The sequence below is a fragment of the Nyctibius grandis genome, chromosome 15 (assembly GCF_013368605.1).
Source record: "Nyctibius grandis isolate bNycGra1 chromosome 15, bNycGra1.pri, whole genome shotgun sequence".
NCBI lineage: Eukaryota > Metazoa > Chordata > Aves > Nyctibiiformes > Nyctibiidae > Nyctibius > Nyctibius grandis.
Genome location: NC_090672.1, coordinates 4,408,594 through 4,431,581, shown reverse-complemented (window position 1 = coordinate 4,431,581; position 22,988 = coordinate 4,408,594). Strand labels below are relative to the sequence as shown.

General features: G+C 39.1%; 1 protein-coding gene across 1 annotated transcript in view; it reads right to left on the bottom strand.

Annotated features, from left to right (window-relative positions):
* The window catches only part of OGFOD3 (2-oxoglutarate and iron dependent oxygenase domain containing 3), a 47,652-nt gene that overhangs the window by 2,861 nt on the left and 21,803 nt on the right, over positions 1–22,988 (bottom strand). The window contains exons 7-8 of the mRNA XM_068413121.1: positions 19,768–19,921; positions 12,819–12,942 (exon numbers count right to left, since the gene is read on the bottom strand). Coding sequence (XP_068269222.1) covers positions 12,819–12,942; positions 19,768–19,921 — 278 coding nt within the window. The remainder of the gene's footprint in view (positions 1–12,818; positions 12,943–19,767; positions 19,922–22,988) is intronic.

Here is a 22,988-nt window from a genome sequence, read left to right as displayed (position 1 = left end):
AGAGGTAGATAGCATCTCACTTGATGAAACAGCAGAATGGAGCCCTCTGCACTTTCACATTATTAAACTTCTGAGAATACAAAAGTTCGATGTTTAGCAAGTGACTCAGAACTGACGCAACTCTGTATACGGACTGCTCAAGTTCTCCTGAGAACGCTAGTAATACTCATATGCACAGCTCTTCTAGCCCAATAGCATGTGTTTTTCCTACACAGACTTTTTTTCCACTGTTCAAATTAGATTAAAGTTTGTTTAAAAGCTTATAATAGGGAACTCATATTGACAATCTAACTCTGCCCTGGGACTCATTCACAATCAGGCACAATGAAACACTTCTACACCTACTTCAAATTTGCACAAGATAAACTGCTCCAACCATTACACAATCTCCACTGCAGAAATGGGCACCAGACAACATAGCTGGTTGCCTCTTCTAACTAAAAGCGATTCAAAGATCCAGAAGGTATTTTGCTGGCATGCTCCTAAGCAGCACACACAGGAGCAAAACTAGACTGGCCTCATCGAGCTCAGTTTACTCACTGAAGTCTGTCTGAGTAGCCTCTGTGTCCCTTGCACATTCAGTTGCATTTCACATTTAATCTTTCATAGTTCACATAGTCTCTCATAACTGCCAAGCAGAAGTCATACCATACTCTACTCTGCCTGTGGCTGCACATCAATAATTGGTAAAGCTGTATATATAAAAAATAGATCCATTTGTACGCACAGCTCATTTACACCTTGGTGTCCTGCTTTTCTGGATGAAAGACTAAATGAAGGCAGTGTATATCCTACGAGTGTTGCAATGAACAGTGCTACCCTCAAGGATTTCATACAAAGTCCCTCTGTCATGAATTTTTTCTTCTTTTAAATCTTATTTCAACATCATTCAAACACTTTATTATCAGTCTCTCACCCACTCACCCAAAGCTTTGCCTTAAACTGATTTTTAAGCTGTTTTGTCTGATTTCTTATTAGAAGCAGTAGTAATTCAGAGTTAGACAAGTTTCAGTGTATTGTTTAAGCCAGTTAAACTGGATTTTTTGGCTATAAAGAATGTCTTTTAATTTCTTTCTTTAATAAATATGTCTTCATATATATGGTATCTTATAGCTCCCTGTGCATCTGGTCCCGTATCTGTCAGCTAGGGTTTCTGAGTCACTAAACAAGTCTACAGTCTGTTTTTAAAGGTACTTTTTCCTCACTTGAGGAGAATTTCTTTTAAACTAACTTCCATTGTAAAATTTTGAAGCAAAAACACATTCTCTCCATGGTACACTTTTTAATAGCATAAATATTCAAAAAAAGGGTAAAGAGTGTTAATTCCCAACCCATCTGACAAAACCTTCAAGGAATATATACCAATACTATCCAGAGACTCCTGGAAAAAGACACAAGAGAACATAAAGCTGCACCATTACTGGATAGGATGACTTGTAGGACTTTCAAGCACAGAGACTGGACCCTTCATAATCTTGCTTCAATACACAGTATATGGAAACCACTTCAAAAATTAAATCACTACAAGACAGCAAGCAGGTCACGACTGAGCAAGTTCCTTAAGAAAGCGTGGACCTACTCCTAGGTTACAACCTGTCCTAGTTGTAGCTATTTTTTTTTAATCAATTTTGAGTTAAGATTTTAAATCCCAACGTTCCAAGCTATGAACAATATTAGCAAGTTAGTAGGATCATATGCAATATGAGTCTGGTTTTAGCTGTGAGATTGCATTCAAAGTGTTTAAAGTGCACTTTTCTTTTTTTAAGCGTTACATGCTGCCACAACTAATGTAGCTGTGAGGGGATTTCTCACCTTGTGAATGGTGAGGAAGACATGTGTAGGGCAGTTCCACTAAGCTCTCCAGACTATGAGGTATTGATAGAGTGAATGCTGAGCTTCATAAGAGGTTAGTGTTGTACTACAAATGCTAAAGAATGTCTATGCAACTATTCATTGCAGATAAAAGTACACATGTACTTACACTTTCCTGATAAAACATTTTTGAGCGACAAAAGCTCAGGAGAAAGTGTGTAAAATTCTAATCCCATTTCCTTTGTCCTTTTCTTTCACTATTTAACAACGGCCTCAAGTTGGTCTTTGCATTTTCTTCTCCTCTCCTCTGACCTGTCTGCGCAGATTTCTTTCCAATATACTTTTCCGCTCCACGAAAGAAATCTTGACTACTACCTCCTGGCACATAATTTCAGTTTGATTTATGAACACTGACTGTTAAAAGTGTAAGCTTTTTGAGATCACAAGCTACTACTCAATACAATTTTATAGTATATTATCTAACCAAGGGAAGATAAAAGTGTTTAATCCCTGGTCCTTAAGGGATGAACTTTTGGAGAGGAAGAAACAGCAAAGGGATCATCTCCCCTTTTGAGGTCCACGCTTCTAAGCTTTCAGAAGGAGGCCAGTCTCTGAGCTACGTTCTGAAGGATGAAGATTGGAATGGAGGTGTCCTGGGGTTAGAAGTGATGCCAAGAGTAAAAACCAAAGGATTTGGTTTTTTTTCCACTGAGATAAATCTATAGTCTGAAAAATATTTCATCCCGATTGTGAACATTTGACTCATTTTCCACAAGTCACTGCAAGATGCAAAAAACTCCATTGTTTCTTTAGTTTTGTGATGCTTTGACCAGTACCTCAACCTCAGGGAAAAGTTTTAGATCCGTAAGTTACAAGGAACTGTGGGCTGCCCTCTCACATCTACTATCTATCATCTCTTCCTCACCTCCACTTTCCACTCCATGAGAAGTCAATCAGAGCATACCACAGAAATTAGTGCAGCACACCAGAGCATTTAGTGCTTTTAACACTTGGACATATAGCCTCCATATTAGATAAAAACACATTTTGTAGGCACTTCTCTTCATGTTCTTTCCTCTTTTCTGCCCACAAACACTTAAAATTTCTTTGTAGCTGTTCCCAAATGGCTTCAAGAGTTCCATCAGGCTGTCTAGTAATAGGGGAGCAAGCTGCACTCCAGCCCAGTTCCCATGGAAGGGTGCAACAATGGACTGGAGGAAGTTCCTCCCACACAAATGCATTTGTTCTCACCTTTCTTATTAGAAAAGCAAAAATCCAAGGAATTGGAAAGATTTGTGGTAACCTCAAGACCTGCAGGAGCCTGTTTCTAAGTTATTAGCTTGCCTGCATATCTCTACAGGAACAGATGTAATCAATCCTTGCCTTTGATCTCTATTTGACAACAATACCTGAATCTACAGCTTGTTTTCTCTTCTTTTCCCCATTTTCCTCTACTTTCCAGCATTAAGTGCTAGAAAGGGTGTTTCAAGATGGAGTTTGGTCCAATAAAAGCTTAGCTGCTGAGCTTCTGTTCCTTGCAGATTGCAGAAAGTGTTATTGTGATGCAGTCACTCCCCCTTCTAGTTCACAGATAGGCCTCCAGCTCTGCTTCTGTACTAAGATTAGTCAAGAGTTTAATCCACAGGTGGAGTTGCTTCTCAGTCCCTTCTTTCTGTGGCCCTTAAGCATCCACACAAGTTTTAAAAAATTAAAGAGTAAGCAAAGGATAAATTGTATTGGAGGATGAAAGAACTAAATGTCATGGAAAACTCAGGTGCAAACTCATTTACATACACCACACTCACACTGACTTAGGACAAGGAACTGATAACAAGCTCAGCGCTACAGCATCCATCAGAACTGAGCCCGGTCTTTGGTGCCACTGACACAAGTCAAGCTCTTAAATGCTGTCAGGCTGAGAAAAGCTTGTGATGGGAAGAACAGGAAAGGTCGTTATTAGAGGTAACCACTTATTCTCCTGATTTTTTGAGAATCAATTTTTGCACTGATCCACAGGAATCATTATTTAGGAAGACACACAAGTGCTAGTCACAAGCTCCACTGCTATGAATTTTATGTGATCCTAATTTAGATGAAGCAACACTCATTTTCAGGAACAACACTTAAACAGCAAAAGCAACGGATATTTCACTATGCAGTAATTATGTCCCATTTAATTACTCAAACAAAACCACTAGAGGAATATATGTATTAACTATGAGCTTTTGCTTTCCCAGGTTTTAATCACATTCATAATTGTCCCTTAGCAATGAATTCTTTTTAGATTTATTCAGAAAATATAACCTGCAAGCAGCAGCATACAGGTGAGAAAGAATTATGCATTCAGCTATATATCACAGTAAAATTAAGTCTTCCCATGAGGCTTGCTTTCAGAGGATTTTACCCATGTTGAATTTTAACATTGAGTTGCACTTCCATAAACAAGCTGCCTACAATTTGCTACTTAACCTCTGTGAGGTAACATAGATTGGAGGAATATACAAAGGAAACAATATTCAGTGACAACTATGCCCTTGAACATGTAACTGACTTCAACCAAACCGTTTGCTCTCTCATTTCTTTCCTTGTCATATACTGACATATTCTAACAGGGTTACTGTGAAAATTAATTAATAAACACCATTACAATACTTCACAGTAAACACACATTCTGTTTTACAAGTATTATTTAAAAAAAATCCTCCGTTCTTATTCTGGCAAGAGAAAAAGTAGTAAGGCATGCCAAATAAATTGTAACAAGATGTAGGGGATATATGAAAGTACTTTGAGAACCATACAAATATTAACATACCACAATGCTCATAAGAAAAATATTACAAGATTATTATGCCTCTAATATTATAAATTCATTGCATAACTGATGTTGGAAGAGACCTTGGGAGGTCATCTGGTCCAATTCCCTTTCTCAAATCAAGGCCAGCTTCTAAATTATATCCAACTTCTGAATTCCATCAGGTTGCTCTGGGTCATATCATTAGCACACGCGAGCGCAGCATTCAGATACCGACATTTCCCAGGTATGTCTCAGGCAGACATATTTTGCTACCCCCATGGCTTCTGTGCTTGACTTTCGAGCAGGGGCCATGGAGTAGATGACCTCCAGAGGTCCCTTCCAACCTCAGTTATTCTGAGTACACATGGAACAGGCCATTCACATTAATATCAGCTTTGGTGATCACTCTCCATTTGCAGCATGCCTGTTTCGTCACTGGATTCCAAGCCCCTTCATGCTCCCATCCTTCACATGGGACTACCACTTCTGCTTTCTTGGCAGCATCCTTCTGGCCCTTCTAGTTTAATTCACTGCCAAATTTCCTCATAAACATCTTGGGTCATGAGAACATCAAGGAGAAACCGCAAGTTATGTGTTAGATTGTCTCAACCAACACTCAATCATGCAAGCACGTAAGGGAATGATAACTGTCCCCTCACTCTCCTCCTTGGTCTGCTTAAACTGTGGCTGGACACCAGGGAAGGGCAGAGGCTACCCCTGCCCGGTGCCAGTGACAAGGAAGGGACGCAAAGCAGGGCTGGGGGAAGGTAAGAGGTCTCACCTCCATTCACTGGCCATGGCAGCTGGTTGGGGGCACCGGAAAGACTGAGCTGCTGCTCAGAAGGAAATGAAGCAACTCATCTACCTGATTAAAGGGAAGCGGCAACAGTTCATTTGGCACTACAGATCTATCCAACATCTTTCATCTTACGCCCTGACAGCTTTGACTGTTTGCTTAACATTTATCAGCTCTAAATGTTACTTGGGAAAGAAGGAAAAACTGCATCTCATCTGCTGAATGACACCAAGACAGAAGCACTGCTGGGAAAACTGCACAAACACAATTGTGTTCTCATCCTTGTCATCTGTTTAGGATCAATTGCTAATTCATTCCCACGTAAAGTGTCCAAGAAAAAACACCATATCATTAGGCAAATAACCTGATAATAGTATTTTTTGTAATCACACAATAGAACTTATTTAACAGATATACTTATTCAATTACTTATAAATAAATGTTGAATGGGGAGAGCTTTAAGCAAGTCCTTGCTTAAAACCCCACAAAAGTAACATGGAATGACAGCATCTGCGAGTGCCCTGATCTGGCGTGAAGAGAGGGTGCCAGAGGAGAGGGCACAAGCTTCTCTGAACAATTTTGCTACATATATGCCAAGCACAGAAGCATAAAGAAGCCTATGGCCTAAAAAAGAAACCTAAATGCAATGGGTATCTATGAAGCCTAGTTACAAACTTGTCCCAAATTTATTTACTAGAGAAATTACTTGCTGTTATAAATAAAATCACTGATTAACATAGCAAACTCTCCCACAGCCAGCCTGTAATTTGCAGAAGTATTATCGACAATTTTAAAAGTACTTGCTTCTATTTTAAATTCAGAAGCACCAGGACTGAAAACTTCCAAATCACAGTTTTGAAAGAAAATAAGTGAACCTAATTATTTCCTACTAAAAGTACATGAGCATTTTTAGACTTCAACAGAATCCCTGCCTGGTTCTCTCCTATCAGCACAGTTGGTTGCCCAAAATAACAGGAGTTTCCACTCTGTACATTATGTCTGAAGGTGTGACAACCTAGGGAAGTATTTAGAAGTGAAAACTGTGTTAACTGTTCTCTCTCCTGATCACTGTTACTGAGTCTCACCAAGGCCTTTTGGCTGCATTTCTTCTCCCTAGAGCCAAGAGAAGGACAGGGATATCACCTCTGCTCTGCCTTCCAGTTCTCCCCTTCGGTGTTCAACCTCACTCAAGGAATATTGTCACGTCTGCTCTGTTCTCCCATGTCAGAGCTCTCTGGGCAGCTGCAGAAGGTTTCTAGATTGGACTCCTAGAAAAAATTCTCACCAAGGGAAGCCTTTAAGAACAAAGTGTTGCAATTTCAATCACATGAAATGCTTCCAGATCATCTATTTTACTTTTCTTGACCTTGCTAAACATGCCATGTTTAGCAGAGTCAAATCACACAGATGCCAGAGTTCTAGGTTTTGGACTTCAGACAGAGAAGGAATTCATCCTTACATTTAGAAAAACACTGAAGCACAGACACAAGGGTAACTGCTCCTCATTTCTTATTCAAAAAAATGGCCTTTAAACAAAAAGACTTCATGATAGCACCTATGATGTGTGACATTAACACTCACAATGCTTAGGAACCAAGAAATAAAACATCATTACTGAGCTATACAGCGTAACACAGCTGAACCAGCAGTTAATTTGGTATTTTATCTGTTACATTACCTGAATTTCATCAAGTAACTGGTTGAATCTGATTTTCCTCTGCTCCCTCTTTACGCCTTCAGCTTTGCTGCATATTTGTCTAGCAGCATCAAATTAAATTCATGCAATATTGGCCTGCATATGCATAACATAAAACAAAGTCCTGTGCAGCAAGCAATAAAAAGCACGTAAGGTGCGTGCTCTAGATGTGTTCATTTACAACTAAGTATTTTATATCAGGGAAAAATGCCTTAGAGGCCAATTCTCAATATTGACAGTGCTTTGCAATGCTCTGTGGAACACTGTAACACAAGACATCTGTTCAGCTCCCCCTGTCCCCCCAACACTCCTCAATCCTTTCAATGTGCATAAAGTGACCATTACTATCCTCAATAACAGATGCTCTCAACACCACAGTGTATTTTATATGAAGTAATTCATATAAGCACCATGTTAAATGCAGGTCTGACCTGCACCTCCCAGGTACCTATTGCTTTATGGGCCCAATGAAAATATTATTTAATTTAATGCCATCATAAACCTATCATCAAGCACCACTGGAATACAAAACCAGAATCTGGAAGACAGTTATCCTTCCATGGGAAACAAAACAGAAAGCAAAAGAAAATCTTCAGAGTTCTACAAAGAAATTAGGAGCTATTGAGCTATTTTCTACATATTTTTGTCACAATTGCAACAGATCCTCCTTTTTCTACCATTTCTCTCTGCAATCATCTTACCAGTCCCAGCTGCAATTTATGATGAGTATTACAAATCACAGAATGGTTAAGGGTTGGAAGGGACCTCTCGAGATCATCCAGCCCAACCCCCTGCCAAAGCAGGGTCACCCAGAGCATGTCGCACAGGGTCATGTCCAGGCGGGTTTTGAATATCTCCAGGGAAGGAGACTCCCCACCCTCCCTGGGCAGCCTGTGCCAGGGCTCTGGCACCCTCACAGTAAAAAAGTTTTTCCTCATATTCAGATGGAACTTCCCATGTTTCAGCTTGTGCCCATTGCCCCTTGTCCTGTCACTGGGTACCACTGAGAAGAGTCTGGCCCCATCCCCTTGACACCCACCCCTGAGGTATTTGTAAGTGTTCATAAGATCCCCTCAGTCTTCTCTTCTCCAGGCTGAACAGACCCAGCTCTCTCAGCCTCTCCTCATAAGAGAGATGCTCCAGTCCTCTGATCATTTTTGTAGCCCTTCGCTGGACTCTCTCCAGTAATTCCTTATCTTTCTTGAACTGGGAGGCCCAGAACTTCTGTCCTACAACCCATGAACTTTGCATGGCTGGTTATTACTGCAGCTGCTAATGCCAGCTCCCTTTACTCCTCTCTAGGATTGACAGCTACTTCTGTGGATTTTTTTTAAATCATTCTCAACTTACAGTTGTTACTGATTTAACATTAAGATGTGCTCCACTTTTACTGATTGGAGCAAAAGTAAAGCTAGGAATGCTAGAAGATTATCATGATCTAGACTGAATCTGGATGATGCAGATTGAATGTTGAGAAAGATCAGGCTACCTACACTCAGTTGGGGTGGGGGGGGTGGTGCAGGGAACCCACTATTCCATGATACAAAATGGATTAACTGAATATATCTTTTAAACACAGTTTTCACACCTTATTTTAATGCTGTTGTGGGACTTCTGAATCTGGAAATCTTACTTTTCATGTCACTGCACTTTCTGTCACTATGCTGCATTCCCTCAGCCTTTAGTAGTGAATTCCTCCAAATTGATTTTTTTAAAGAGCACAATAAAAGAAAGACAGGACGAATTCCCAGCACTTAACTTGGAGTATGGCACTTACCATTACAGGATCTGAGGTCATGTGATATCTAACCACTGCAATAAAGCTACACTTATCTCAGTAAATGGACACACGGACACCCTGAAGCCCACTCCTGCACTATGAGAAAGCTACGTCTGCATTCTTAAATGTGTGCTTTTCCTTACCTGAGCAGAAAAAGTAATGGCTCAGGCTTTGAGCAGAAAAAGTAATGGCTCAGGCTTTGAGCAGACACTTTTTGCCATTCTAAATGAAAAAATAATTCAACTTCATAAGTTCCCAAACAGCTCACATTTTAATCTCAAATATTCTTACACTTTCAGAAACACACACTTCTGACAGCTATGAAAATATGCTAAGTTTGATATTCAAGGAAGAGTCACACTTCACTCTCCAAGGCACAGAATTCGTTTTGCACCATAGACTATTTTCTTCCACAAACACACAGAAGAAGTGATTACAACATTTCCTTCTACCCTTACGTAGTAAACAACTTGTATGAAGAACAAACTCCCTTGTGAGTTGAAAATAAGTGCAAAGCTGACCTTAAAACCAAGAAATGTACATGCAAATAAGGAACACAACTGGTACTGAGATGTCATTCCAACTGCAGGGTTTCATCTACACTTTATCATAAAGTGAAGCCTGTGACCTGTCTAATATTGCCAGTCCCCAAATTCACACAAGACTCTCCAAAATTATGAAATTTTAAATATGGTTGACACTGACAAATTTAGGAGCAGCAGAAAGTATTCCGATTTTATTACTAAAAATGACTGTCTTGATGTTTGCCATTTATTCTTAATCCTCCTGTATCTATTGAAGATTACTAAAGCAGGTCTCATGCCAGCAAAGGAAAGTTAACCTTGAAAGGGCCTCATTATAAACATTGCTCTATTTCATTTCATCTCTTGAACAGAGCTACCCCTGGTGCAAAGGATGGAAAAAAAAAGCCAATGTGTCAGTTTTAGAAATAGAATTCACACAGACATTTAAAAGCAACAGATACTACTTTAGAACTGTTTCTTTGTCAAAAAAAATGTTGTTTTCTTTTCAAAGTAGTATTTCACTTGGCACTAAGAATTCTCTTACTCATGGTACAGTGAGTTTCTTGCAGCAGACAGAGGTCCTGACTTAAGTCAAAAGACACATATATACTTCTGAAGCCCATCAGGGCACAAGAAAGATGTGTTCCTTAATGCCACGTTTGGTTATGAATTAGCCAAAGGTCCGTACATGTGAACTGGCATCACAGACGTGTTCATGTCCGTTAAAAAGAAAAAATCTCAAGTGTCTCTAGGTTAATAAATTATAATTCCTTCTTAAAGCTAGAGGTGTTTGTGAATAATTGAACTAGGCAATGTTACAGGCCGTGCTACAAATAATATCAAGTCTTTCACTCAAATTTGTAAGAATCAGGACTTCCAGCCTTCTTACACAATCCACAAGTGATATATACTTAGAGAAGTGTTTTAAATATGTTAATTTTTAAATTAACATAACAGCTCTCCCTGTCTCTAACTGTCTGGATAAGACTGATCCTTAAACCCTTAAGTTAAATCCTTAAACTTACTTAAACCCTTAAGTGTGTGCTGCGAAAGCTTCTGAAGCAGCAGTGGGACTCGCCCAGGCAGCACTCCCAAATAAGGAAATCCCACAATGTTTTATTTTTAATTCTTTTTTTTTTTTGTATTTCAAATTACTGCTTTTCTGCTCTGCTGCACCAGTAACAATGCCTTTCTGTTCCCTGCTGTAAAGCCTGACACTTTAACAAATTATTGCTCCCAGAAAAACGAATGTGCTCATTTTGGCACGCGGTACCAGGTTCCCAAAATGCAGACTAACTTTGAGACAACAAGAAGTGCCAGGTTTTAGAACTGAAGTGACATTAGCAATACGGAAAAGGTAAGTTAGCTGTCAAGCACTAAAACCGAACCACCAATTATAACATTCATCTCTAAAAAAGCCTGAATCTCCTAAATGAGAAGCATAAAAGCTCATCAACACGTGGTTTTAAAAGTTGGGTTGGAGTGACAAGAGAAGCACAAAGGATCAAAAGCAGCATAAAACAAAACAAAACCCCAGAAAGAGGAAAGGAGAGAAAAATACCACAAAGGAACATTTTGAACATGAAAATACATCAACTTGTACCAGCAACAGAGAAGACCCTGGGGTCATTCCCTTGTTGGCGTTCTCTCACAAGCCACATTTTATCAGTGAGAGGAAAACTAAGTGCAATTGCCTTCACATTGTGCTTCACCCCTAAAGGTTTTCTCCTTTGCTCACAGGATGTTAGTAGTTATTTAGATTGCACCATAGGTAGTGACACAATCACGGGGACCCCCCTGACAACTGTGTTTAGGCAGCGGAGTGTGTTAGAAGGGTGTAACTGGCATTAAACTTAATTTTCTGTTATGTACATGTAGCACATTTGATCTTTCAAAAAACAGGGCATTCCCTACAAGCTTTGCATTGTTGTGTTTTAAAAGGTGCATTTAACCAGTTCTGTGGCACACACACTGTCAATACAACCACCTGTGAAAGGGAATGGCCAAAACCAGGTGCTGTTAATCCTTGTGTACTTCATCCACTCCCCCTTCCTCCCCAAAAATGACAAAGAGCAAACACCTTGCAGCAGAGCCTGAAAATTAACTGGATGGGGCTGAATGGAAGCAATTTCACAGTTGCAGACTTTTTGAAATTAAGTCATGGGCATGTTGCATACGGCAACCAGACTGAGTGGCCCTGTACTGTGCAAGGAGACAGCTGTCCTCCCAGCTACCTAGAATTCAACTATGATTTCTACAGCTATAAAAAACGTGTTAATCTTAGAATTGCATCTGGAAATGAAATAGTTTAATGTGTTCCCTTTCAAAATACCGGTGGTAGCATTTTGTAAAAGATGATACTTTCAGTTTAGGGTTCCTTTCCAACCACAAAAGCCAAAAGAATCAAACATACAATTCTTCATACCAAACCCAGAATGCAGATAATCTCAGAGTTTATCTAAACCAGCATTACTGCTGGTGAGTGGATTGCTATGATCCCTAAGTCAAAAAACCCCACACCCATCCCCATTTGCAGGCAGCAACAGTCACAAGTCAGTTCTGCTTGGGGTAATGCCTGTCAGCAGCCAATTACTGAGGCTGTCTTTAAGTGACTAAATTTCCATCTTTTCTCTCTTAAAAAAAAAAAGACAGAACACAGTAGGAATATAAAGTTGTCCTTGATTTTTTTTTTTCCTGCAAAAGTGTGACTGGTCTTGCATTACAAAAGGTTACACTGCTGTAAGGTCAGTACTCACCTGCCAGACAGACTAGTTGAGGCCAAGCTCTCTCTTCCTCAGCATACTGCCCCAAAGTAATTCTAGTTTCAAATGATCCACTTCTTAGAAAAATCTTAAACCAGCCTTAAAGGAAAGGCTTTTTTTTAGGTATAACTGACAGTCATCAGAGTGCTCATCCCTGTCAGATGTACTGAAAGCAGGGATGGACTTATAACCAACTTACCATGGCTCATCATGTTATTGCATGTTAGCAGAGCTGTGGTAATCAATCATCTTAACATCCAGCCCACAGCAGTTGCAGGGTATTAAGCTCCACCTTGAACAGCAAAGGAATTTCAGGCCAGACAGTCTAAAATAAATTGCTTTATTTTGGATTTGCTGTAGTCACACAGTTATCTTTGCTCTTGACATATAATGACCTGCTCAGCTGTCATAACTGGATTGCAGTCCTAAGCCCTACAGCTTTCAAGGAAGTCATTTTGTGTGGCTTAACTCCAGATATTTCAAACTGTGGCCACATTTTAACCTTTTTTAATCTTTACTTTTTACATAATCAATCTGAAGACAAAAAGCTGCATTATTCCACACAAAACAAAGTCCTCCTACATCCGCAAGCCCATTCAATTAATAAATGGCACAATCTGGCCTGCCTCAATGCAGGCAAACCAAGACTCTTACCTGCTCGGGGCTCTACCGTCTTGTTGGAACCTGCATCCATAAACACAAACCGTCCACCACCAAAGTCTTCAGTGTAGTCAGAGAGGTAGAGCAGTGAAGTATAGTCAAAAGAGCCATAAGTTACCTAGAAGTAAGACAACATTACCAAATTTTACTTTCATGTCTGCAGAGCACAAATAATTAAGCAGATGGATCTGGTGGGTTTTTCCCATTTTCATGTATTTCATAAAAGGGTCTCAAAGCCAAGAACATCCTTTTCTAAAAATTATGTATGTTTATTAGTCTATTCTATTATGTTTACACACACACACTACATACAAGACTAGCATGTTATGTTTGTTATATTTATTAATTCTATTATTACAGTTTCCATAATTAAAGAAGTGCTCCTATTGATTTCTATCATCCTAAGTCTACTAAACAGCTACCAAAAAACAACAGTGTCAGAAGTTACACCTCTGCATTGTGTCAAAAATATAGATCTATTTATACTATTTCAAGATAAAATTTCACTATAAGGTTAATGAGACCCAAGAACAGCATATGACTAATTAATTCCACCCATTATCTAATCACGGTTATAGGTTTCTGGAAACCTCACCTTTTACTCTTTCACCAGCTACCACGCAGGAGCTTTATGGTAACAGTGAATCAGATCTTCCAAGTAAACACACATTTGTTGGAGGAACTTCTACTCTTTTCCATACAGGTTTTGTTTAAAAACCTTCAAACACGACTTTCAAAGTCTGCTTCTTCTCAGCCTACAGACCAAACACCCCATTTTTAAGTATAACAAGGTGATTTTCCTTCCTTTTAAAGTATCATTTTTGCTCAATATGTATGTTGAAGATGGAAAAAAGACATACTATATATTAATGCTCCGAGTTAAGCTATCTAAATATTTAATACTGAGTTTAGCCGATTCTAAAAATATTTCCTTTTCGTATCTACATGTCACCAACAATTAAAAATATACTTAAAATCCATGGCTGTATTCTCCAATATTCTTTACAGTATATCACAACTCAATCAAGGTCTGCATTACACCACCAAAGAGTGACATGTGCAGCACAGTAGTATTGTATAAATATACAGCATTTGCAGCGTGTTTTGACTAACCTGGTGACTGTTAGAGGTAGGTGCTACTTCCAAACTTAGAAGTTTTCTAAATATTTTCAGTTTTGTTCTAAGTTACATTCCTTAGTGCCAGTTAAATTTTGGCTCAACAGCAGTTGTACATATTACTCTGTAAGGGCAATGACTAAAAAGAACATAGCAGCAGATGGAATAGGAAAGACATTTGCATCCTTACTCATTTTATTATTTCAGTCACAAGGGCTTAAAGGAAAAAAGTCAAATCTGGTGATATGCTGAAAAACAGCGTCTGAATCACAAGAACAAAAGAAATGTTTTGGTGATCGCCTTCTCCGCATATTTACCCAAACCTTAGTAGCAATACAAGGAAAATGGGAATTAATGAGCATGTGGTACTGCAGCACCTTAAAACAGCCATTCTACAGCCCTCCTCATGCAATTAGCTTTACAAAGCTATTTTCACCTTCATTGATTTGCTGATAAAACTTCCAGTCAGTTTAAGGAATTATTCTGGCTAGTAAAGCCATTAGCATAGTGAAGAAGTTCAAAGAGAAGTTCAACATCTACTTGCAAGTCTAATGCATTAAAATTGTTTTTATGAACTCTTCAGCAGCACAGTCTTTGCTCCATCAGTGCACTCTCCACCTTCTCCAAGGTGGCTTTACTAATTCTGAACTTTTAAGAGCTGAGTACAAACCATTTTAGCCTAACCAAACACATCTGATTTCTATAGATGACTTAATCTGGGGAACCAAGTACGCAATGGAAAATGGCTTTTCTGTTCCTGTTCTTGTTCATTACTAACTGTCAGAAGGCAGCCAAGCCTGAGAAATGCCACACTCTATGGAAAGGAGGCACTAATTATACTCGGTTATTTAAAACGCTAAAAGTCCCCCATGCATATCAAATGTATTTATTACCCTGGTAATGACTTCCAATACCAGAAAAGTAGTAATTGAACCAGAAGTTCAAATTATGTGAGAAAAGCTGTCATTAAAACCAGGTGATAAGCCATACGGGCACACTGCAGCAAATCAAATTTCTATAGCTCCTCATGAACGATTCAATAGAAAAAAATCCAGGTATTTCCATTCAGCCTGATACTTCATACAGTTAGTGTGCTCTTCTTGAGCACCTTTTACCCAATTAAGTCAAACACAGCTAATATTTAACGGTAGATGCTGATAATGATATTTCTATGATACTTCTTTAAAGGCTCTTATTATAAATACAACTATCAGAATTAGCCAGGCACATTTTGCCGTGTGGCACCCTTGGTTTGAGGGACATATTTATATGCAACTAAACAGTTGTAGGAATATGCAATAGGCCTGCAGTTACTAAGATAGATATGTACAACAGCATCCTCTGCTTTCCATTGCAGAAGAAAATACAAACATGTATTCACTTTCCAATCAGCATAGCTCCAGCGTGATATCTTGCAGAAACAAGAGTCAAAACTGCTCTTTTTCTCTAAGCCTCTACCTGTCTCTTTGTGCAGATAATCACAAAAATAGCCTTGGCAGCTGCTTCCAAAGTTCTACATATTGGTAGTATCTATTTGGTAGACAATGTAAGACACCAAATAGCACGCCTCTGAATTACAAGGGGCTGTAGGTGAGCTGAGGTAACACGTTTGAGCAGACACAAGAATAAACTTCCTTGGATTTCAAAGACGATGCTGTCCTATGGCAGAAGTAAGATCTTTTGATGTATTTCATTAAATGTCTAACAACACAAGGGGAAGAAAGAAGAGTGAAAAGTCTGCTATCAGAGGTAGCAGCTGCTATCAGTGACAGCCTCAACAGCCAGAGGAGAGAGGGCTGCTAGAATGGTTGGGGAGATGGAGAGCATATCACAGTGAGGAGACTTGAAGGTTTGGCTTGTTCAGCTTAGTGAAAGGCAGCTGGAAAGGGATGTGATTGCTACCTATAAATACATGGGGAACTGGAAGGAGGGGAAAAAAAAGAGCTATAAACTGATCATTAACAAGTTTAGGCTAAAAAAAAAAGAAATTATCAAGAAAATTTGCACTGAGGTCCTGGAATAGCTCCAATAGAAGACATTCAAGGAAAACAAACCAGAACTGATCATATGGTGGTGCCTGACAATTCTGTGAAGGATGACAGAATCCTCGCTCAGGCAAGGGACTGCAGAAATCTTCAGAGTCCTGCATCACTTCTCTTACAGAACGCTATAAGACTATACTGCTGCCAAGAGTTGAGCATAGAACAGCAATTCCACTGTAAATCAGACATTAAATCAGACATTTGACAGGCTCAGTTGCAAACAAATTCCGTCCAAGATGAAACTCCACATCTTAAGCCAACACTCTCTTTGTTTGATTTAGATGCATATAAATTCAACAAGATTAAATGAGTCATTTGGGTGGTTTCAGGGTTTCCATTCCTATGTAACTAAAAACCAAATACATTTTAGGGAAAAAAAAAAAAAAAACAAAGCCTCATACAGACACAATAGATCTGTGCTACTCCACTATGCAGTTGAAATCTTTCAAACCAAGGATATTCAGATTGAGAAATACAATTGCAATAGACTCAGCAATATAGGGGAAAGGCCAGAGGGGTATTTGTGTGCTCCAAGAAGCCTACATCTTTGAACCAACACTGTCAGACTTTGAAACAAAAAAATGTGTCAGATTCATTTTTCAAAGGCTTAATTTTAGCTTTCTTTTGGAAAGAGGTAGGGGAAAAAAAAAAAATCCTGAAGTCCTGAAGGAGCAACCTTCGCCATTTAATTATTATGCAGAAATACGTGATTTGTTCTATTCCAAGGGGAAAGCACAAATAATGATACAACACCAAAGCATCCAAGAAACTGGCAAAATACTTAACATGAGGAGTTTTACTGATCTTTCTTCGACTCCCTAATATTCACACTTGTTTTGGAGGCCACATAAGACTACTACTGTTCTTATCTGGGAAGTATTTCCTACCTCAGTTCAATCACAATGCATTTTTTTTTTCCTTGCTTTCAACTGCAGTCTGGAATTGGTAAGTGAAATTTAGTCTGTTGGAGAAATTAAAATACAAGGCACACTGACAGCACTGAAAACAACCTGTGAAGCTACACAACTTCTCTGTCCTATTTAGCCTCCTCTACAATATTTTCTGACCTACTGACCTATTTGAATTCAGTCTCCTGCATAGCCTGATCAGTTATAAATACTTATTTTTTACCTCTTTCTAAACACATAACAATATAGATACAGATATACATAACGTACACCTATAGTAGGCTAAAATTATGTGTAGAATACATGTCTACATATACTGTAACATTTTCTGTAAGCCATGATCTGGCAAACATGTACATGAGTGCTACATCCATAGACAGCTCTGTTCCAATTGCACTTAAGGGGAAAATAATCCCTTATTGACACACAAACAGAAGTTAGGGAGGAGAGGAATTAGAGGCTTGTTTGTATAGCAAGGAAAGGATTGAAATTAATCCTGTGATGCCAATTCAAGTGAATGACGTACCAGAAGTGAAGGCAGCCAGTAGCAATGATACACGATGATGTAATCTGGACTTACATGATGGACATGAACTGAACAGGATCAAGGATGTATTTCTAACAGACCCTATTTAAGGCAGCATTAGCCTGGTTCAAACTCTGAATTTGCAACCAAGCAATGCAAACTGCTATCATTTAAACCACACAAGTAACTATATTATCTGGCAATAGCTTAAGTCCTTTATCCTAGAGAAGGGATGAACCACTAAGTTGGGGCAGTTACCACAAGAAATATCCCAGCCCATAGTGGCTTGTCCATCTCCCTGCAACACCCTCTGCACTGGCAACAGCATTTGCTCCATGTGAAGAACAAAGAGTGAGAAATGGACCCCCAAGTGATGAGCTCAAGAAGCACTTACAAGCAGTCTGCTCTAGGTCTCTATTCCACAGCACCCATGAAGCCCCTGCACTGTGGCTGGGGGCCAGGGAAGTTCTGTTCCCTTGTGTTCCCCCCAAAAAAAGCAAGGGAACTGACCCACACAAGGCTCCCAGCTTAGCATGCAATGTTGCTGTCACAACACAGACAGTGGTCCAACTTTGGCATATTCACGTGCAATCCTTACTGCGAGAATGCTCTTGAACAAGAATGAAAATAACCACATTAAAATATATTTGATCAAACCTAGAACATAAGTTTGAGGTGCAGACAAAAAGCACTTCAATGGTTTCAATGCTTTAGCGTTCCCAATACAGACAACTTACTGCAGGAGTCAGCTGCTACATAAGTGAAAAATGTTCAAACTACTTACATAGAATAAACAGGACAAGCTACAGTTTTAGCTCCCAGTGTTATCTAAGCAATACTTCTCTCAGAAAATACCTTGAAATTTAGCACAAGTCACATTTTACAGCAGGTATGCTATTTTTTGGGGGGCAAATTCTACATGATTATGAACAAGGTATTTGGTAACTGCCTCAACTGGGATAGTTCTCTCTTCACTGCTGTCATAAATCAGACTACCCAGTTATTCAGTATAGAAACTACTAAGTTTTAGGTTACGCATAGCAAGTCTAAGAGACCACATTTTGTGTTTGTTTTGGGTTTTTTTGATGCTGGGAGGTGGGGTTAGAAAAAGCCAAGGACAATCACTTGGGGTATCTGCTCCCTGAACAGACAGCCTGTGAGATAAACAAAATGAGGACAAAACAGATGGATAAGAACAGCAAAGCATCTAGCCTGCTGTCCATCATGTACTGGCACTGCCAGCATGCCAGAAGAGAGAAGCAGCTTCTACAAAGGAAACAAATTCTCTTCATGGAAACAGATTTGCTTCTAAATGACAAAATAACTTGCACATTATATTAGAGATTTAGGTAGAAACACTTAATTGTGAGGTTATCCAACCACCTTATTAATTTAGCAATGCAAAACACATGCAGAAGAGAATAAAAAGAATATTGGCAAGCCTAATGCTTGTGCAGACACAAATCTCATTATAGTAATAAATCAGAGCTTGAAGTTCTAAAATACACTTTTTTGGGCTGAAAGAAAAAAGTGGAGAAAATAGCCATCAGCTACTGACATTTACTCCTTTCTCTTCCCTTGTGGCAGTCAAATTTGATTCTCTGAAAGTGTGGAAAAACTATGCTATTTTTTTGCTATTTGATTCTTCCATTGTTAGTTTGTATTCTGCTGTGCTGCACAGAACCTTTAAATTCAGTTAAATTCAAAAATAAATTCAATACCAATCCCAAATCATTTAAGTCCATTGAGAAATGCAAAGTATTAAGCTATGAACCTACAGATAGAAGACTGGGCAGTTAAAAGGAAGTCACAATACTTCCATTCTAACAAGAACAAAACATCAAATTATTAAAAGAGGGTACCATATCCCCATTGAAGAACATGCACTAAAAAAGCCTCAATTCACATATAACTGAAATATAGGTGTTCAGCATTTCTCAAAAGGCTCAGATCAACTAACAACAGTGACCAACTGACCACTTTGAAATAGCTCCTGCCAGACCTGGCTGAGAGAGCGCGATACTCTAACTGGAAACGCAGGTTTGGTTAAACTGAAGCACTTTGTAGGTGCAGGTCAATTTAATCAACACTTCTGACAGAAGTGATTCCTGAGTAGTCATTCACACAATTCATTAATTCTAGCAGAACTAAAGTAGAGAAAATAAAATGAAAAGGAACGTATTGGGCTACGTTTCTAAAACTCACTTATCCTTCCATTAGGTTCATCCCCCAAAGGATTTTTACAAGCACCAGTTTTCAAACATGTTTGACTGATTGTTTAATGCAAAATGACTTTAAGTGATCTAATAATAACAGGAAACATTTGCATTCCATCTCAGCCTCCTACTTACCTTGTCAACGTGTGGGTGCCAGTATTCATCGTGCGTCGTCTTGGCTTCCGTGTTGTTTATTCTCGAGAAGAACGTTGGCTTAGTCAGGTACATGGAAGCAGAGCGGATACCAAACGCCTGAGCAATCCTTTGTTGAATTCTCCGTCTCACATCACTGCAAAGAACACAACACAACACAGCATGCTAAGTGACACACCTCTCCCCTGCTTCTTCTGTATTCTCCTTCATTCACGGTTACTGCTTCTTCAGAGCTAAGCTTCTGCCTTAGCTAATAAATCATGGGGAACATATACCCGTTCTTTCTCTCTTATTTTGCCTTAAGTAAAGGAGATCTACTACATCAAAAAAAAAAAAAAAGACCTGCCAGTGTTTTGGGTTGGGGTTTGTTCTTTTGTTGTTGTTTTTTTTAATTCTTAGAATATCAAGAAAAATAAGCGATTTTTCTCCTGTGGCCTAGGTTTTAAAATTTCTTTGTGTACACAGTCTGTTTTTCTGAAAAATTCCATGCATCTCTCACTGTTTATTAACTACTGAAAAGATTAAAGTCTTTCACGTATCTATTTTTAATCCAAAGCAGATAACTAGAAAGTTGTATCTTCATAAACGGTTGCCTCTGAAGCACCTTCAGCTATTTTTACACTAATTTTAAACTAACCAATGAAGTCTCTGGTGCCATGAAACTCAGGGTTCTTGGTCAACATATGTATTGGTATCATAACCAGATTTTCATTAAAAATGAATGCAAGATGCCTTTCGCAACTATTTTCAAAGATTCAACCAAACTATTTTTACCTTGACTACTCCTGTGTTTCTTGGAAGACAGGAAGAAAAGGATTTTTGTTTTTAAGATTATAAAACTAGACTAATAATCACACATGCATTACTAAACAGAACTGCATCAAGACATTTCTCCACTGGGTAGTACTGAACTTCAGCATACTTCAGAAAAACTTCCTTGAAAATTATTTCTTTAGGGAACTCAGTGACTAAAAAGAAGTGGCAGAACTAAAACCAGACCTACAGTGTTCACCTATGAAAGTCACCTCTTAAAAACCATTTCCACGGGTACTAAAAAAAATCCTAAATATTCATTCTGTTCACATCTTGTCCCTCACCAAAAATAAAAATTAAAAACCACACAGGTTTGATTTTTAACCTGTCTCACTTTACATTTTTAGGGGTCTAAGCTTTAGGAGTCAGTTCAAGCTATTTTACATGTGAAATATCAAACCCATTAAATGAAGTCAGAGCTGAGATTTTTCGGGTATTTACATGGCTGCATGAACTGAGGTTACAAGTTGAGAGCTACATAGTGGTAGAGTTTGTAAAAGTGATATCAGGAAAGGATCTACAGGTCCTTCCTCTCATGCCTGTGGGAGCCTGTTCTTTGTCTGTTTTCTTTCCAAGAAACAGGACTTCAGTAGAGGCTGCCTTATGCTTCCCAAAAAGCATTAAACTTGATTAACTCATTTTACTTCATCATGAATGGAGGGCAGCTGGCACTTCGAACAACCCAACACAAGAATTAATAGCCTAAACCACAAATACTACAGCAGCATATTCCCTGGCTCTGACACTGGATGGCCACTTGCATCAGCCAGCTGGAATATATCTGCTCTGAAGTAGTCAGGCCACAGTCTTGACATAACTTTAAATCTCCAGGGGTTGTACTGCTCTCCAAGCAGTACTGCTTCCTCCTTCAGGCTGATTCCTTTTCCACTTTGAAAGCTTTCTATGAAGATTTGGTGTCTGGTGTTTATAAGGCTCTGGTAAAGCTTCACTCCTCTTTGAGACTTACATGCAATGGCTTTGGGCAGGACTGCACGTTTTGCAAACCAAGCAGAAAGCAAAGCTCTACTCAACTCTTCCTGATAAAAACCACCACCAAAAGTCTACCTGGTTTGGATCAGCCAGTGAGTTATCATAAGAACAGGAAAATAAACTCAACAGTTTTAAGTATGCTGCAGAGAGAAAATAAACATTTTTCAGAAGTTTGTTTTTTCCTGTTTATAAGTCAAGTAGGCAGGGAAATTAGTGAATGGGGAGACAGAATAATAAAGCAGGTGAGGTGACAGGTCTAAAAGCATGACTTTAGGTGCTATCCTGGTCTCATGGAAGCAGCTGCCTTCAGCTGACCCAGGTAGCTGGTTTTTGGGTGTGTAAGCATACCGCTGGCCTCTTATTTCCCTGTGTGCTATTGGCTTCAAGCATTACTTTTAATCACAGTAGCTTCAAGTGCATGAGGTGACAAGAGGTGCCAACCTGGCATTTCTTCAGTTGACTTGTGTGCTTCTGCCTTTTGCTTTGCTGTGAGCTGTCATCCTACATATCACAGCATCACTCAACTTAATCAAGACAATCATGCGATATGTAGCAGACTAACATGAGTTTTTACACACAGGAATAGTTTGCCACTCAACAAAACAAATGGTAAACTACCAAAAAGCCCCATCGATTGTAATGGATCTTGGACTAGGCTTCAAAAAACAGGTATTTACCCTTTGCACTTACAGCTGTGCTAGCACACAAGACAGACACACCATGATATCACATGTCCAGGGAGCAAGTTTATAGCAACAGCATTCCTTCAAGAAAGAGGACAACAGGCAAAAGAACACTGACTATTCACCTCAGAGCTCAACGAGCAAGAGGGGTTAACTTGCCTATAATAAAAAGTTCAAAGTAACAGAGCAAAAGTAACTTTGCTTGATGTGCAGTCTGCAAAGTCATAAAAAAGTTAAGTCTCAGGGGGAGAGGACACTTAATCTTCTAGTTTGCCTTCAGTGCTCTCAAACATATTTGTAAGAACTGGGGAACAACGAGATTATGTTTTTAGGGCCTAATCCAGCACATGCTGAAATCAGTAGGAAGCAATTTATTAATTTCAATGAACTCCAGATCCAACATGGAAAAAACAAGCAAAGTAACCCAAACTCATGTACTGGGCACTGGAAACAAGACCCCTTTCCAGCATGCTTTGCTCCTAAGAAAAGCCCTTCACAGGATGACCTTTTTAAAGAGAAATGGTAGGGACAGAAAGGAAATATTCAAGACTGGATTTTTTCTTCCCCAGTGTACACACATAACAAAAAATACCCAATTTACAGCAATGGAGATTACATGTATTCCCAAAGTTCAGGCTTAAATTTAAGAGGTACAATAGAAAACTATGTAGCATATGATGGAGCAAAGAGTGACAGGCCACCTCAGCCTCCCTATTT